General features: G+C 45.2%; 1 protein-coding gene across 2 annotated transcripts; it reads right to left on the bottom strand.

Annotated features, from left to right (window-relative positions):
• Positions 1–2,727: 2,727 nt before the first annotated feature.
• On the bottom strand, positions 2,728–11,974 carry bean1 (brain expressed, associated with NEDD4, 1). 2 transcript variants are annotated; one of them, XM_080507522.1, is made up of 5 exons: positions 11,856–11,974; positions 9,988–10,084; positions 6,378–6,581; positions 5,265–5,406; positions 2,728–3,164 (listed from the first exon to the last, which is right to left on the bottom strand). In XM_080507522.1, exons 2-5 carry the CDS (start codon positions 10,010–10,012, stop codon positions 2,825–2,827), a joined length of 711 nt encoding a protein of 236 aa, XP_080363648.1. In that variant the 5' UTR covers positions 10,013–10,084; positions 11,856–11,974; the 3' UTR covers positions 2,728–2,824. The 2 variants fall into 2 exon arrangements, with proteins under 2 accessions (XP_080363648.1, XP_080363649.1); XM_080507523.1 differs by having other exon boundaries at positions 9,988–10,081; positions 11,856–11,919.
• Positions 11,975–18,802: the final 6,828 nt, after the last annotated feature.

Genomic DNA, 18,802 nt, shown 5'->3' with positions numbered 1-18,802 from the left:
GTGGAAATCCGATTTAAATGACAATAAAAACAAATAGAAAGTCAGACAACTCCTGCCTTTATATTTTAAATTCACTGATGTTAAATCCAGTTTGTTTGTTTGGAGGATTGATGGTTTCATACATTAAAATCAAATGAAATCTTCAAGTTAAATCAAGTTAAATCGCTGTGTTTGGGGGAAAAAATCCTAAAAAAACAATCTTTATATTGAAAATGAGAGTCCATGTAAACATTCAGGATATTTCGTGGTGAACTTCCAGCGTTAATCAGATTATCGGTGCTCAGATTCACGGAACAAAACGCAACTTTTTTGAAAACGCCCAGAGTCTGTTTCCATGGAAACAGCAGGAGAATGTATCTTTTCTGACCTGTATACTTCTATCCCTGTATACCTCTATCCCTGTATACCTCTATCCCTGTATACTTCTATCCCTGTATACCTCTATCCCTGTATACTTCTATCCCTGTATACTTCTATCCCTGTATACCTCTATCCCTGTATACCTCTATCCCTGTATACCTCTATCCCTGTATACTTCTATCCCTGTATACCTCTATCCCTGTATACTTCTATCCCTGTATATTTCTACCCCTGTATACTTCTATCCCTGTATACTTCTATCCCTGTATACCTCTATCCCTGTATACTTCTATCCCTGTATATTTCTATCCCTGTATACTTCTATCCCTGTATACCTCTATCCCTGTGTACCTCTATCCCTGTATACTTCTATCCCTGTATACCTCTATCCCTGTATACCTCTATCCCTGTATACCTCTATCCCTGTATACTTCTATCCCTGTATACCTCTATCCCTGTATACCTCTATCCCTGTATACCTCTATCCCTATATACCTCTATCCCTGTATACTTCTATCCCTGTATACCTCTATCCCTGTATACCTCTATCCCTGTATACCTCTATCCCTGTATACACAGAGGTTAGATGAGTCGTGAAAACGTTTCAGAAACAAAAACGTAAAAAAACCAAAAGGACACAAACAGGGTGACTCGTCTGTCCTGTCCAGGGTGCAGTTCGTGAAGAAACCACATGGGGGCATTATTTCACTGTTGATTTCTATATTTAGAGGAAATCGTGATTGATTAAAGACGTTAAAGCGAATATTTGGAATAGAAACAAACATTCCAGGACTTGATGTGATCGTGAAGAGAAGCAAGTCTGATATAAAGAGTATCGATGGTTTTAAGTCTGTTCTGGATAGAACTTGATGCTTTCAGCAGGTTTGAGGGCGACAGAACAAACGAGGGCTAAACCCCCAAACGGAGACTAAACCCCCAAACTAAGACTAAACCCCCAAACGGAGACTAAACCCCCAGATGGAGACTAAACCCCCAGATGGAGACTAAACCCCCAAACGGAGACTAAACCCCCAGATGGAGACTAAACCCCCAAACGGAGACTAAACCCCCAGATGGAGACTAAACCCACAAAAGAGGGCTAAACCCCCAAACGGAGACTAAACCCCCAAACAGAGACTAAACCCCCAGATGGAGACTAAACCCCCAGACGGAGACTAAACCCCCAGACGGAGACTAAACCCCCCCCCACCTCGCCCCACAAACCGCCCCGAGTCTGTCTGGACCCGAGCTCAAGTTCCCAACATCTCATCTGAGTGAACTTTGAAATCTACAGTTTCTGTGTTTCTCCGTTTGCATCGACCCGACTTCGTCAGGAGGAAGAGGAGGAGGAGGAGGTGGGGGTGGGGGTGGGGGGGCTCCCAGGTACATTTTGCTGCTTGGGTCCAGTAACAGCACCGACAGTGATAAAGCAGAGCCCTTTGATCAGGACGAGTGACAGCCTTTGTTCTTCTCTTTTATTTTGGTTCGACGTGACGAGAGACTGTGAACTTTTACTGTGACGTCACGACGGAGCTGCTCTTAAAGGAAACCGTGTCGGTAACTTTATTCTTCCGGTTCGTTTTCGGTTAGCCTGCTTTGTTCTCAGCTAGCCTGCATTTTCACAAAGTGCAGGATGCGTCACAAATATAATTTTTCCATAATGTGTCACACATTCCTAACGTGACTGAACTCATCTGAACGTCACATTAGAAATATTAGGAATTTGCCACGATTGATTTAAAAATAATATTTGTGACGTTTCCTGCCCACCGTGGAAACAGCTGGAGTTACTTAGTTCCTCTCATACGACCCTTCAAAGTACCACGTTCGTCTCATACGACCCTTCAAAGTAACACGTTCGTCTCATATGACCCTTCAAAGTAATACGTTCGTCTCATACGACCCTTCAAAGTAACACGTTCCTTTCATACGACCCTTCAAAGTAACTTCAAAGTACCACCTTCCTCTCATACGACCCTTCAAAGTAACACGTTCGTCTCATATGACCCTTCAAAGTAATACGTTCGTCTCATACGACCCTTCAAAGTACCACGTTCCTCTCATACGACCCTTCAAAGCAACACGCTAGCGCCCCCACTGGTCACCAGACTCATCCCACAGACGCACGTCGTCGCTGTTCCACCAATGAAAAACAGAATTAAAGTGAATCTACTGAGTTAATCTGTGAGCCGGGAAACAGCGTTTGTTTTTAAAAAGGTTCCATTAAATCTGTTTCCTGGGAAACCGAGACGTTATCGACTTCCTTCCTGTCGCCGCTCTTTTTACGACACAAGAAGAAGAAGAGTCTGATTTCACTTGTTTCTTGATGCAGCCAGTGAGTTGTTTTTTTTTTTTTGGAGTCTCGTTTCGCCAGAGTCCCTTTGAAGTTTCAGGCTGATCGGGTGGAAGACGTCAACGTCTCTCCAGACGTTTGGAGCCGCCGCCGCCGCCGCTCCGCCCCGGACTAACTGTCCAGCAGGATGCGCTCCGCCGCCGCCGCCGGCTGCTGCGAGCGTCCGTCCTCCCCGCCCTGCGATTGGTGTTTATAAAGGTCACACGGCACGAGGGGGAGGGGCGTCCCCTGCTCCGCCGCCACCTCCTCGTACGGCGGCGCCGCCTCCAGGGGGAAGGAGATGGCGGCGACGTGCAGTCCTGGCGGGTCGTGGGAGGGGGAGGGGTGGGCGGCGCCGGCCGAGGTCCCCGGTGGCGGTTGGGCCCGGCAGGGGTCCAGGAGGGAGTACGGAGGCGGGTCATCGGTCGGGACGTACGTCCGGGTCGGCGTTTCGCCGACGCACTCGTCGTACCTGCAAAAGATCAAAGATCAAAGATCAAAGATCAACACGGGAGAGTGAGAACTAGAAACACCGACGTGACTTCACGGTTCCCGTCCGGAGGCCCGGCGAGGGAATCCACGTCAGGAACCGCCGCGTTAAAACGCTCCACCACAGAAGAAGAGTTCTGCCGACTCAGCATCACTGCACCAGCTTTGTCGAGGCAGACGAGCTGCAGCTCGTCTCAGGACGACGCAACGAAGACGGGAGTTTTTCATTTCAGGGAAGTTTCACGTTTACATGGCAACGTCATGAAAATTGTGGTTTTAATCGATTCATTAATTAATTATATATTTCTATTTATATATTTATAGTCATGTCTCTTCTGAAGTGGAGTCGCTGGTCGTGCAGCAGCTTTACGGCTCCGCAGGCGAGTTCTGATCGCCGTGGTGACGGAGGAGGAACATGCCAGCAGAACACACACACACACACACACACACACACACACACACACACACACACACACACACACACACACACACACAGTGTCCAGGCTCTCTCTCTGGTTTTCTGCCAGAAGCTCTGACGTTTCTCTTTCGCTCCCCTTTTCTCTCCGTCTCAGTTCTTTTCTTGTCTCTCGTGAAGCAGAATATTTATTTTGATTTATTTTTGGGGGGGGGGCTTCAGCTGAGCCGAACACAAAACAATCATAAAAGATCCATTTGTGTGATTTTTAACTAAAATTCACTGAGACAGATACATTTACAGCTTTTAAACATTGTAATGTGTAATTCCTTCTTTCAAATGTTAAAAAATGCACAAAAATTCCGACTCTGTTTGCATGTTTTCCATGTTCACACACGCAGTGCAACGACTGACAGGCCTGCAGTGTGAGTGGTGTCGCCACCTCGTGGTGTAAATTGGTACTACACCTGTCAACACTTTTACTGAAATTAAATAATTGTCGACGTCTTACTGTCGACCGCATCTTTAAACCACATTCTCTATAAGTGAAAACGGTAAAACACAAAACTTCAGTTGTGGTTTTGACTCTGAACGTCGTCATGGAAACGGGACCTGAGGCGCCGCAGCAGCAGGACTCCTGGTTTTCCTACGAACCGACGGAGTCGTGGTCATTTTAGGACGAGAAATATTCCCTTCTCTTGTACAATTAGTCACTTAAAAACCACAACATGTGAATTTGTTACCATTAAATAGTAACGTGTGAATCCGAGGCCACAATCTGAAGTTTTACTCATAAAGTGGATCTAAAAACAAGAAATATATGATTTAATTCACGGAGGAAAATTTCAATGCGTTTTAGATTCATCGCAAATATAATGAAAGGTTAAAAACTTTAAGATTATAAGTCACTGAAATTAAAATGCAAAATCACAAAAACTTTTTAAAACATGTCTTGTTTTGGGTTTTTTTTTGTCGTGGCGCCTCGTTCATATAATTTATATATAATTTATATATAAATCTTTCTTTTGAAGACAAAACTGCAAAAAATATGCAAGTCAATAAGTGTCAAGGTGTAAAATCAAACTGAATATTCAGGACTTTCTGACACCCTCAGGTGGAGTAACACACACACACACGCACACACACACACACACACACACACACACACACACACACACACACACACACACACACACACACACACACAGCAGGAGAGGGATGTGTGTGAATTATTAAAGTTGCCAATTAGAGCGTTTGACATTTGGAGGACAAACGCAGCTCCTTCTCTCTCTATCTGCTTCGTCTCCCACACAATCACTCCTCTCCTCCTTCCTCCTCTTCCTCCTCTTCTCCTTCCTCCTCTTCCTCCTCTTCTCCTTCCTCCTCTTCCTCCTCCTCTTCTTCTGCACCTTTACAAAGGCCAGCGGAGGTGGAGGTCGCGCTCTCCAGTAAATGAACGGACAGACGAGGGGATGACTGAAGGGTGGGGAACAGTTTGTACGTGACGTTTGACATAATTGGGGGGAAAAAGACAAAAGTGTCTCTGACGTCGTCTGTCCCAGTGAAGGTGGGGACGGAGACACGCAGGGTTTTAAACCACCAAGTCAAAACACTTCCTCACGTCCTCCCGTCCAATGTCCAACATGACAAAGCCGGCCCGTCTCTTACCGCGGCGGCGAGTCGGGATACAGGCTGCTGATCTGAGACAGACTGTCTCTGTAGGGGAGGAAGTCCAGACCGGGGGGGACGTCCTCCAGGCAGTCGGACCGCAGATCTCCCGCCGAACCGCCGTAAGAAAAACCGTCCAGACCTGAGAAGAGAAGAGAAGAGACGCCGAGCCGGGGGGCGCTTTACCTTTAACCTTTGACCTTTTTAACATAAACTCGTGATATTTATAGATAAATAACTCTTTAGAAAAGTGTTTGCTTTTCTCGGTGCGCCTGATTTAACTTCATATCGATCATGGAAACTCTTGTCATGTTGAAAGTGATGGGTCCTGTTGTTGAGTGGAACAGCGCTAGCGGCTAGGTAGCGGCTAGGTAGTAGCTTGGTAGTCGCTTGGTAGCGGTTAGGTAGCAGCTAGGTAGTGGCTAGGTAGTGGCTTGGTAGCGGCTAGGTAGTGGTTAGGTAGCAGTTTGGTAGCGGTTTGCTAGTAGTTAGGTAGTAGGGAGTTACCAGTTTGGTAGCAGCTAAGTAGTAGCTAGGTAGCGGCTAGGTAGTAGGGAGTTACCAGTTTGGTAGCAGCTGAGTAGTAGCTAGGTAGCGGCTAGGTAGTAGGGAGTTACCAGTTTGGTAGCAGCTGAGTAGTGGCTAGGTAGCGGTTTGGTAGCTGTTAGGTAGCAGCTAGATAGTAGCAAGGTTGAGATTAGGTAGTGGCTAGGTAGTAGCTACGTAGCAGCTATGTAGCGGCTAGGTAGTGGCTTGGTAGCGGTTTGGTAGTGGCTAGGTAGCAGCCAGTTAGCCTTGGCGCTGTTCCGACGGACAGGAAAAGTTTCTCTGCTCTAATAAAGTGTCGGTGGTGAGAAGATGAAGCTGCGAGACGCCCGAGCTAACGCTAACATCCAGATGTTCCTATATCAGTTGCTGAACTGAGAGTATGCTCTGATTGGTTGATTCCCGAGGCTCTAGTTGCTGCTAGATTCTAGATCCAGATTCTAGAACCTCCGAGGTCGTGTCTCTTTAAGAACCTCCACCAAAACAAACAATGTTTCCCTACGAACTCTCCTGCGGGTTTTATTTGGACGTTTGACGTTTGAAGCGTCGGAGTGGAGAGGAACCGACCGTAGCTAGCGCGGAGGTGGGGGTTCCTGAGGCGGCTGTCTTTGCGCAGGCTGCCCACGATGATGGTGACGCAGGACAGGAAGAGGACGAGGCCTATGACGATCCCCGCCACCACCAGCGGAGACACCAGGAGGGACGCCTCCCCGCCCGACTCCCTCTCACTGCGGCAGTCCGGGTACCCCCCATGGCTCTGGTTGGAGCTCACTGCAAGCAGACGGGGGGGTGGAGGGGGGGGGGGGGGGGGGTGAAGACCAGATCGTTCCACAAACGACTCCAGACACAAAGACACACAATCTCAAACTGTCAAACTGTCCAACGCCGGCGACGCAACGACTAATCCTCATCAATACACCTGAACACGTCTCGTTTCCATGACGTAAGGAAGGAGGTAGAGGAGGAGGAGCAGGAGGAGGAGGAGGAGGAGGAGGAGGAGGAGGATGAAGAAGAGGAGTCAAGGTGAGACTGAGCAGCTTCCAGGTATTTATGTTGGAGGAACTGACAGGATGTCGTGTTTCTTTACTGAACTGGAAGAACTGACCCTGGGTCAGAGAGAGAGAGAGAGATGGAGAGAGAGAGATGGAGAGAGAGATGGAGAGAGAGAGAGATGGAGAGAGAGAGAGAGATGGAGAGAGAGATGGAGAGAGAAAGAGAGAGAGAGAGAGAGAGCTCTTCCTGCAGGACTTCAGCCATCAAGCCGTCATGTTTCATCTCCACTGGAGCAGCGAACTGAAGGAAACGACGCCTCAGCAGGAAAGACGGAAAGAAAAACGTGTCGTCTTTGACTTTGAAGGAACTTTGAAGGTAGAATGAAGAACCTTGATTCTCCTCCATTAGAACATCACATCCTAGCAGCTGCATTCAGAATCTGCTGTGTCTGTGTGAGCTGGACTGGCGGAGGAGACGGTCAGTACTGCACCAGAATATGACTCCTTTAAGTATCAGTTATTAAAGACCAGGACCATCCATCATCCATCCATCCATCATCCATCCATCATCCACCCATCATCCATCCTCCATGTATATGTAACACATTTTCTAATAACTTGTTCCAAATTGCAACAGTTGTTACAAAATGTAGCTGTTACACTTTTGCTTTGTCACAAAATGTAACAAATTAGATACATTATGTATCAAATCTGGTTCTTTATCTATAGACACAGTTCTTTGTTCTACTAAGGAGAAAAAGTAAGATTCTGCTAAAACGACCAGGTTTGATGAAACGAGTTCTGACAAACTGAACATCTGGACTGATCCACTGTTTTTATTTTGATTTGTTTTTATTCCTGACAAACTTTCCTTCGACTACGTTTGTAAAATCATTTTAATGTTGAAGCGTCAGTCAGAGACGTTAAATTAGGATTCGTGTTTAGAAGAGGAAATATTTAGGTCAGTAAACATTGTGAGAGGATGTGGGTCAGGATTCTTCCCTGAATGTCTCTCTACCTCTCTCTCTCTCTCTCTACCTCTCTGTCTCTCCTTCTCTCTCTCCCTCTCTCTCTCTCTCCCTCTCTCTCTCTACCTCTCTGTCTCTCTCTCTCTCCCTCTCTCCCCCTCTGTCTCTCCTTCTCTCTCTCTGTCTCTCTCTCTCTCGCTCTCCTCTCTCTCTACCTCTCTCCCTCTCTACCTCTATCTCTGTCTCTCTCTCCCCCCCTCTCTCTCTCCCCCTCTCTCTCCCTCCTTCTCTCTCTCTCTCTCTCCAGTGAACGACCTGCTGCTCGGCGCCTGATTCTGGAGTTTCTGTTCATGACAACGATAGGAAAGGAGGAAAGGAGGAAAGGATGAAAGGAAGAAAGTAGGAAAGAAGGAAAAGAGGAAAGGAGGATTGTTGGTTTGAGGATTCGTTCGTCCTCCAGCCTCTAAATGAAGCTTTTGTTCTGTTGTCATGTGGTCTTTTAAAACAAACGGATGTTTTTCAAGTAAAAATAGAAAAAATTTGCAATTTGTTTCTAGCAGTGACCCCCGACCCCCCCCGACCCCCCTTAACCCAGACCCCCCCGACCCCCCGAAATGCCGGTTTAGACGACAACAGTCACTGAAAATGAAACTTTTTGAAAACGCATTAAAAAAAACAAAACCCGTTTGAATCACAGAGTTCACATGGAAGTAAACAGAAAGTGAATCCTGCCACACACACACACACACACACACACACACACACACACACACACACACACACACACACACACACACACACACACACACACACACACACACACACACGCACACACACACACACACACACACACACATACACTCTCTCTCAAGTGAGGAAAACAGTGTGTAAACACTCGGTCACACCAGATGGTCACAGCTGAGACGGTCCAGTGCCGACATGTATGGGAACACACAGTATAGTGTGTGTGTGTGTGTGTGTGTGTGTGTGTGTGTGTGTGTGTGTGTGTGTGTGTGTGTGTGTGTGTGTGTGTGTGTTTTTTTCTTGGACCTCTTGAAGGATTATGTGACTCACTTCCTGTCTCCACGTCTCCCGACACGTCACAGTGGATGGATGGTGGATGGATGGATGATTAGAAGGATGGATGGATGACTAGAAGGATGGATGGATGACTAGAAGGATGGATGGATGAGTGAAGGGGCGAGAGAAGATGGATGGAGGTCGTATGGACGTGTTGCTGGATGGAGGGCTGAACAGGTCGATCGATGACATGATGGATGGATGGACTGACGGAGGAATGGAGAGATGGAGTGACGGAGGATGAATAGAGAGATGATGGATGATGGAGGGATGAATTCAGACGTACATATGTAGATGGATTACAAATAGCGAGTCCAGGTCTCAAATCAGTTTCCTGTCATGTGTGTTCAGATGGTTGTGTCCTCTTCACCTCCTCTCCTCCTCTCGTCTTCTACTCTCCTCCTCTCTTCCTCCTCTCCTCCTCTTCCCTTCATCACAACACCAGAACAACAGTTTCTATTGTGCTTCTACTCCAGTCGACTGTCGATCAAACACTCGTCACAAGACGAGGTTTTTAACGACACAAAAGAGAGAAAGAAGAGAAAGAAGAGAGAAAGAAGAGAAAGAAGAAAGAAAGAAGAGAGAAAGAAGAGAAAGAAGAGAGAAAGAAGAGAAAGAAGAGAGAAAGAAGAAAGAAAGAAGAAAGAAAGAAGAGAGAAAGAAGAGAAAGAAGAAAGAAAGAAGAGAGAAAGAAGAGAGAAAGAAGAAAGAAAGAAGAGAAAGAAAGAAGAGAAAGAAGAGAGAAAGAAGAGAAAGAAGAGAGAAAGAAGAGAGAAAGAAGAAAGAAAGAAGAGAGAAAGAAGAGAGAAAGAAGAGAGAAAGAAGAAAGAAAGAAGAGAGAAAGAAGAGAGAAAGAAGAGAGAAAGAAGAAAGAAAGAAGAGAGAAAGAAGAGAGAAGAAGAGAAAGAAGAGAGAAAGAAGAGAGAAAGAAGAAAGAAAGAAAGAAGAGAAAGAAGAAAGAAAGAAGAGAGAAAGAAGAGAAAGAAGAGAGAAAGAAGAGAGAAAGAAGAAAGAAAGAAGAGAGAAAGAAGAGAGAAAGAAGAAAGAAAGAAGAGAGAAAGAAGAAAGAAAGAAGAGAGAAAGAAGAAAGAAAGAAGAGAGAAAGAAGAGAAAGAAGAGAGAAAGGTGGTTCCTCACCTGAGCAGATCAGTTTCATCAGCATGAACCCGGAGCTCAGCGCCTCCTAGTGGATCATCTCTACTTCCTCTGGTCACCTCCTCTGATGGACGAGCTACTGGAGGGAGAGAGGGAGGGGGGGGGGGGGGGGGGGGAGAGAGAGAGAGAGAGGGAGGGAGGGAGGGAGAGGGAGAGAGAGAGAGGGGGAGAGTTTTTGTTTTGTTCTCTGGCTGATTGACTGAACGCGTCTCAAGCTGTCACACAAATAATCGAAGTGTGTGTGTGTGTGTGTGTGTGTGTGTGTGTGTGTGTGTGTGTGTGTGTGTGTGTGTGTGTGTGTGTGTGTGTGTGTGTGTGTGTGTGTGTGTGTGTGTGGTTTTATTACAGAAACAAACAGCAGCACCAACTAGTGTCCCATCATGGGAACTACATCACTTTTCAGTGTTTCGGCCGTTTCCATGGAAACAGACGTCGGTTTCAAATCGTCATTGTGATAAAAAGAGTTTTATGTTACAAAAGAGATGTAAGACGTCGTTTCTGAAAACGTGTCACGTAAACAAGGACGTGACCATCAAAGAAAGTAAGAAACAAGTAATGTAACTCTTTACTCATTACTAATTAAAGTGCTAACTAGTAGCTCGTACTTAATCCAGTACTTTGTTGTCAACTGGTAAAGTAGAACATAAATCATCCTACCAGTGTAGTATTATTGTATTATCGTATGAATGTTTGTCAATTGACTTGTTTATTTCACCATTTTAATTGAGATCTGATTCATTTACATTAATGACCTGGTGTGTAATCAAGTACACCTCTTTAGTAACTAGTAACTTCACAGTAACTTAATGACGGGCAAGAAGTAACTGTGATCAAACACTAAATTCTAACTGCTATTTCTCATTTACTATTATTATGTTCCTTCATTTCTGTCTGGTTTTCCTTCATATTTTACTCATTTTATCCCAAGATTTCAATGAATTTAGAACCTTAAATAAAATAAAATAAAATAAAATAACATAAGGTAAGATAAGATAAAGTTAAATAAAATAAAATAAAATAAAATAAAATAAAATAAGATAAGACAAAATAAAATAAAATAAAATAAAGTTAAATAAAATAAAATAAAATAAGACAAGACAAAATAAAATAAAATAAAATAACATAAGGTAAGATAAGATAAAGTTAAACAAAATAAAATAAAATAAAATAAAATAAAATAAAATAAAAAAGATAAGATAAGACAAAATAAAACAAAATAAAATAAAGTTAAATAAAATAAAATAAAATAAGACAAGACAAAATAAAATAAAATAAAATAAAGTTAAATAAAATGTAATATCAGTATTTGGTTGTATTGGCTTATTTAATAAGTTTGATTTGATCTCGTGCATTCTTCTTTCTTTATCAGTAAAAATCTCCTTTTCTCGCCTGTTAAATCAACTTGCAGCTCCTCGCCTCTGCAAAGAGGAAAGTACGAGTGCAGCAATGCAACTGTTATGTAATGAAAAGTAGAAGAGTAAAAAAAAAGAGTAGAAAAGGAGAAGTGTCCTGGTTTGAGCAGATTCGGGAGGATCAGGACGTGAACGGGCCGAAGCTGCAGGACGAGCCGCTTCGTCTCTACCTGCTGGAGCTCAAGTTGAAGCTCGTGAGCAGCGACTTATATAAACTTACAGGGTTTGTTTGAGGCTAAAAAACACGTTTCTACTGGTTTCTACTGGTTCTGGTGTCACAAGTTCACGATGCAAAGAGCCTCGCGGGCTGCAGGCTGATTATTACATAATGGAGGAGGATCAAACACACACAACTGTGCAGGAAACATTTGGGGGAGAGATGATGGAGGGAGTGATGGAGGGAGGGAGGGAGGGATGGAGGGATTATATGAATCTTACCTTGGATGATGTGGAAAAATGAATTCATCTGGACCAGGATGCATGAAGAGCAGCAACATCCCAGACTGATCTCCAGTCTGCTGGTCCTCCTCCTCCTCTCTCCTCCTTCTCCTCCTCTCTCTCTCTCTCTCTCTCTCTCTCTCTCTCTCTCTCTCTCTCTCTCTCTGTCTCGCGCTCTCTCTCTCTCGGGACTTGGCCCACCTCCTCAGAATAGAGCTCGGTTGAAACCCGAGATTTTAGCCGCACGACGCTCGAGACGCTTCGCTCTCCTCGGCTCCAATCGGCTCTACTCGGCTCCGCTCTGCACTCGGCTCTACTCGGCTCCACTCGGCTCTGCTCTGCACTCGGCTCTACTCGGCTCCAATCGGCTCTACTCGGCTCTTCTCGACTCCAATCGGCTGTACTCGGCTCTTCTCGACTCCAATCGGCTCTGCTCTGCACTCGGCTCCAATCGGCTGTACTCGGCTCCTCTCGGTTCCAATCGGCTCTGCTCTGCACTCGGCTCTTCTCGGCTCCAATCAGCTCTGCTCTGCACTCGGCTCTATTCGGTTCTACTCGGCTCTTCTCGGCTCTACTTGGCTCCGCTCTGCACTCGGCTCCACTCGGTTCTACTCGGCTCCACTCGGCTCCTCGCGGCCTCACATCCCCCCGTCAACACGGCGTCCCGCCGCCCTGCACTGCTTCTTCCTGTTCTAACAGCCCCTCCTCTATCGGTACTTGATCCCGCGACGTCTGCTCCTCTCCTCCTCCTCCTCCTCTTCCTCCGTGCGTCCCGCGGCTCGGCTCGGCTCGGTTCGGCTCTGCTGCAGCCCCGTTCAGCGTCTCGCACCGGAAGAGGCGCATCATCCCGGGCAGATGCAGAACAGAGAGACAGGAAATCCCTAAAAATTAAATAAATAAAATCGGACTGCTGCTGGAGGAGGAGTCAACCACTAACTAGTACCACTAACTAGTACCACTAACGTTACACGTGGAAGATATTAAAATGGACAGAAACGACTCGTGATTGGAAACTTTAATGAAGAAATTATCTGTAGAAGAGCAGCAGCATTTATTTGTTTATTTATAATTATTGTTTATTTAGAATGAAAACATAAACACCCTGGAACCTCCTGGAGGGAGAATAACCTCTCCGGGGGGTCTCACTTCTCCCCTCAGGCCGAGGCGACAGGCGCAGTTTGTAAAAACACCCACAATGCAACAGGAGAACTTTTTTTTTTAAACCAGAAGGTTCCATTAAAATGGGTTTTATGTTGAGATCGGAATCATTTTCTGGAATAATTGTTTAGTTTTCTGGGGGGAGAAAATATAGATTTGTCCCTCACGTGTGGCCCCTGAAGTAGAAAGTGTTTAAAACCCCGATAATTAAGAAAATATAACAAATTCTACCACTTTGAGTCTCTGTGTTAACGCCAGGCTGTAGTTACAGGTTGGATCCACAGGGTGGCGGCAGAGCGCCACTGTGTTTTAACGGCTGCATGAGTTTGATTCCACAAGTGACTGTTCGGTGAGATTCTGGGCTTCCTGGTTCCAGGGGGCGCTGCTGAGTCGTTTTACCATCAAATCCAACCAATTATTACATTTTAGACCACGATGAGGGTCAAGATTCACTGTTGTGGGGCTCAAAGAGAGAGAGAACCCTGGACCTGGACCTGGACCTGAACTGGACCTGAATCTGAACTGGACCTGGACCTGGACCTGGACCTGGACCTGGACCTGAATCTGAACTGGACCTGAACCTGAACCTGAATCTGAACTGGACCTGGACCTGGACCTGGACCTGGACCTGGACCTGAATCTGAACTGGACCTGGACCTGGACCTGGACCTGGACCTGGACCTGAATCTGAACTGGACCTGGACCTGGACCTGGATCTGGACCTGGACCTGAACCTGAATCTGAACTGGACCTGGACCTGGACCTGAATCTGAACTGGACCTGAATCTGAACTGGACCTGGACCTGGACCGGGACCTGGACCTGGATCTGAACTGGACCTGGACCTGAATCTGAACTGGACCTGGACATAGACCTGAACCTGGACCTGAACCTGAACTTGGACCAGATCCTGGAGCTGAACCTGGACCTGGACCTGGACCTGAACTAGACCTGGACCTGGACCTGAACATGAACTTGGACCAGATCCTGGAGCTGAACCTGGACCTGGACCTGGACCTGGACCTGGACCTGAACTAGACCTGGACCTGGACCTGAGTCACTTCAGAGAGAAAGAAGCAAAGAAAACAGGAAACCGTCACAGAGATGAAAGGTGAAGATGACGTCATTCCTCGGATCGTTTTACACGAAGAGGCGAAGCTGATAATGAGCAACAAATCAGCCGCCGGGTGACGTCAGCAAATGTCCACTTGTCTGGGGATGTTTCAGAATAAAAGACACGTGTCAGGCTGAGTCTGGGGGAGAAACGAGACTCGATGTGACGTCATTTCCCCCAGAGACCCGCAGATCTAGTAACAATAACAACAACAATCTGACTCATTAAATAAACATTTCTAATGAAAGCTGGAAAATATTCTAACAACCACAGACACAAACACTCAAAAATTACAAAAATATGTTTTGTTTATGTTGTAACGTGATTTAAAAAAAAAAATAATTTCTTCATGTTAAAAGATATAAAAAAGTAAAAAAGTATAAAAATAAATAAAAGTTGGAAAATATTCTAACAACCACAGACACAAACATGCAAAAAAAAAATGTTTTGTTTATGTTGTTACGTGATAAAAAAAAAATGTCTTTATGTTAAAATAAAGTATAAAAATAAATAAAAGTTGGAAAATATTCTAACAACCTCAGACACAAACACTCAAAAATTACAAAAAAATGTTTTGTTTATGTTGTAACGTGATTTAAAAAAAAAAATTCTTCATGTTAAAAGATATAAAAAAGTAAAAAAGTATAAAAATAAATAAAAGTTGGAAAATATTCTAACAACCACAGACACAAACACGCAAAAATAAAAAAAAATGTTTTTTTTTTGTTTATGTTGATACGTTATTTAAAGAAATTAAAAAAAAAAATTTCTTCATGTAAAAATAAAGTATAAAAATAAATAAAAGTTGGTAAATATTAGTCGGGAAACAACCAAAGAAATTCATAGTGTTTATTTTATTTTATTTTTATTGTACACTTACAAAAATGTCAGGTAATAAAAAGTAGTTGCTTTTACACCATAAAAACAATATAGAAAAAACATTGTGCCCCCCCTCCACCCCCCACACCACCCCCCCCCCCCCCCAAACATTTATTTTTAATTAATTACTTAATGACAGGTTTTTATTTGTTTTAGTATAAAGGCACATGTTGCTCCGTTGCAGATCTTTTATGTACAAAAGAACAATTGTTTTATTCTAATTGGCTTTGACACTCTATTCACATCCAGAGGACACACACACACACACACACACACACACACACACACACACACACACACACACACACACACACACGCAATTTTACCCTCATTGTCTGAGAATGAACTTTTCTTTTTGTTTTGTTTTCCAGCAGTGGTAAAACGAGATTCAAATGAGTTAAAAACAGTAATTTAGGCATAAAAAGAACAGAAACGGAGAGAAAATCACTGTCAGGCACATTTTTCTTCTACGTTTCGTTCTGAGAAAATAAAAAACATAAAAGAGAAGCAGAACCACCGAAGAGTTGAAATCACACACAAAAAAAAACAACAAAATAAAATCCGGGTCCGTCTGTAGTTCGTTCAGTTTTGTTTTTTTTCTATTTAAATGTGACTAATGTTTGTGTGTTTGACCCTGAGAGGCCGACGATTGTCCGGCCGCGTTCACGTGACGGCGTTTTAACAAACGTTCTGCCTTCAGACGGCGCCGTCGTAGTAAAAAAAACCCAACACACACAGAGAACATACACTAGAAACATGTTCCCCCCCCCCCCCCCCCCGTTTCCATGGCGACGGAGGGCGAGTTTCAGAGGCTCCGAGCTCCGTTGTCGTGGAAACGGACTTCTGCCCAGTCGGTCGGGGTTGAAAACAAGAAGTCGATGAATAAAAAACGAACTCCAAACAAGTCGATGTGGGCGACGACATCGACGCAAACATGAGAACGTCTCAGACGACGACGACGAAACGAACGACCCGCGATGCTTTTCTCTCTTTTTTTTAAATTTAAGTTGAGGAAATGTCCAGATGAGGGATTAGGAGGATAATAATCCCGGTTGAGAGCCGACTTTAAGTCGCTGATTCAGTCAAACTGCTCACTTTGGAACCGAGGAACCGGGCACTTCCTTCCCGTTTAGCGTGACAGCGGCTCGTAGCCTGGCTAGCGCGCGGCTAATGCTCACGCTCACGACGATCTAATAATCAACAAATATATTCTTTGGGGGATTTTGTGGGAAAACCATGAGGAAGAAACCGGTAAAGTCCAGAACAAAAGGTCCTGCAGGTTGTTTAGTTTAGCATATAGCAGCTCAGCAACAGGCCGCTAACACATGCTAACACAACGCTAACACACACTCCTATTCAGAGTGAGCGGTTCACCTGAAGGAAAACAAAAACAAACAAAAACAAAACCAACGGAGGTGCAAACATCTCGTAGGTTTAAAGCCTGGCCACTTCCTGTTGTGGGGCGACGCCGCAAGCCTCTGCTGGCCGCTGCTAGCCTCTGCTAGCCTCTGCTAGCCTCTGCTAGTCTCTGCTAGTCTCTGCTGGCCTCTGCTACACTGTGGCACCCGTAAGAAAATAAAAACAAACAAAAACAAGGATTTTCTAAACCAGAACTGTCGTTCTTCTCTTCAGTGACCTGAAATTTTCCCGACTGACTTTCAGGAAGGCAGAACGGAGCTGCTAGCAAGGAATTTTATTTTAGTTTGAAGGAAAAGAACAGCCTTGATTCCATTAGTAGTGGTGACACACACACACACACACACACACACACACACGAAGGCCAGAATACTGTTGCCTTGGAGAAAGCGGGAAAAAAACCCGAAATTTTAATTAAATTGAAGGTTGTTTTTTTGTGTGACCCAAACAAAGATGGCCGCCAGAAAAGCCATTAATCATCGTTGGTTCTTTGATTGCAGATGTTAAAAAGAAGATGAGGTTTGGTTGGTGACAGATTTTGAAAATGTCGTTAGAAAAAACCCTTAAAGTGTCTTTTTTTCCTCTATTTGACAAAAATCATTTAAAAATAATCGTGAAGTGCAAAGTATAGATGCTACAAAAGCAAACAACAACAACAACAACAACAACAAATAGGCACAAGCAAAGTCAAAAGTAACACAGATTTTAAAATCTCTTCCACTGGCGTTTGGGACGTTAAAGATAAAGAAGTTATTTATTCCCGTAGCGACGCCACTTTAGCGGGATGCTAACGGAACGTGTCATCGCTCCTCCGCCACAGCTGGAGAACCCGTCGCCGCTCCACATTGTTCTCCTCGTCTCTCCTCCTCCTCCAGGTTTCTCCTCACCCCCCCCCCCCCCCCCCCGCCCCTCCCCCACCCGCCGGTGTTTCCCAGGCTCGCTACGCTAACAGGAAGTCAGCACAATGTGGCGGAGCGGCGAGGGAGATAACAGCAGGAAGAGGCGGGCACGGCCCTGATGGACAGGAAGTCCAGTCCGGCGTTTGGTTGTGGCTGATTAGAGCGGCGGCGGTACGGCGGAGGTACGGCGGAGAGCGAGGCCGAGAGTGAACCGCCGTACGAATGAAGCTAACAGGAAGTGGCTGAGAGGCTTCCAGCTATTGTGTCCAGTTTAGCAGGAGAAACTCAACCGAGCACAAACAACACAGAACAAACAGGGAATCTTTAAAGATTCAGAATCTGGACGGACGGAGCAACGCGTTGCTCCGTCAACTCCGGCAATCAGCGACATTTTACTTTGAAGGCCGGGAATGAAGTGATTTATTCTGATAAAACAGGCTGGAAGGAGAGTGGATGAAGAGACTGTTGGTCAGGTGCTTCACAGGCTGGAGGGGGAGGGTGGAGGGTGGATGGGTGGGGGGTGGAGGAGGGGGAGGGTGGGGGGGGTTGGGTGGTCCACCGGGACGCCAGTCCCTGATTACTTAAAGAGCCACTGGGTTTTCCAGCACATCCGCAGAGGAAATACGATGTGAAGGACAAGAGAGATGAACAAGTCCGTTTCTGCAGCTCCGAGGTGACGGAGCCTCCAGAACGACTCCTGAACGACTCCTGAATGACCCCTGAACGACCCCTGAACAACTCCAGAACGACTCCTAAACGCCTCCAGAATGACTCTTAAACGACTCCTGAATGACTCCTAAACGACTCCTGAACGCCTCCAGAACGACTCCTAAACGCCTCCAGAACGACTCCAGAATGACTCTTAAACGACTCCTGAATGAACATAAACGACTCCTGAACAACTCCAGAACGACTCCAGAACGCCTCCAGAACGCCTCCAGAATGACTCCTAAACGACTCCTGAACGACTCCAGAATGACTCCTAAACGACTCCTAAACGACTCCTGAACGCCTCCAGAACGACTCCTGAACAGCTTATGAACGAAGTTCCTTTTGAACTGAATTCATAATAAATCGATTAAAAAAACGTGTTTGAATGAAAAAGAAATTGAGTTTTTTATCTTTTCCGCAGGATTTCGTCTCACAAGTCAAAGAGTCTGTAGAAAAACAAAGTCAATTCCGTAGAAAACAGAAAAAAACCTCAAACAAGCCGTGTTTGTAACTGAAACACTCTTTTTAATGGTGCGACGTTCGTGAAAAGGTCAGGGGGCGGGGCCTCCAGGGGCGGGGCCTCCCGCCACGTTGACTCACCAAACTACAACACCTGTTGAAAGTAAACAGGTTTTCCTTTGATGTAAACAAAACGTTTTTAACTGGGAAATGAACGCTTGTGAAAAACAAATCAGAAACGTATTTTGCTTCCTGTGTTGTAGAAATGAAGTTCCCGTGTCTCGCTGCTCGCCGCCCGCCGCGTCGCGTTGG

This window comes from Blennius ocellaris, assembly GCF_963422515.1.
Source record: "Blennius ocellaris genome assembly, chromosome: 13".
In the NCBI taxonomy this organism is placed as follows: Eukaryota; Metazoa; Chordata; class Actinopteri; order Blenniiformes; family Blenniidae; genus Blennius; species Blennius ocellaris.
This window is presented reverse-complemented; position numbering and strand designations above follow the sequence as displayed.

Bases quoted from the DNA above. Each gene is read 5' to 3' on its own strand.
- bean1 (XM_080507522.1), bottom strand. From the start codon at position 10,012: ATGCTGATGAAACTGATCTGCTCAG. The intron at 6,582-9,987 runs GTGAGGAACCAC...GTCTGCTTGCAG, and splicing joins GATGAAACTGATCTGCTCAG to TGAGCTCCAACCAGAGCCAT. The intron at 5,407-6,377 runs GTCGGTTCCTCT...TTCTCTTCTCAG, and splicing joins CCACCTCCGCGCTAGCTACG to GTCTGGACGGTTTTTCTTAC.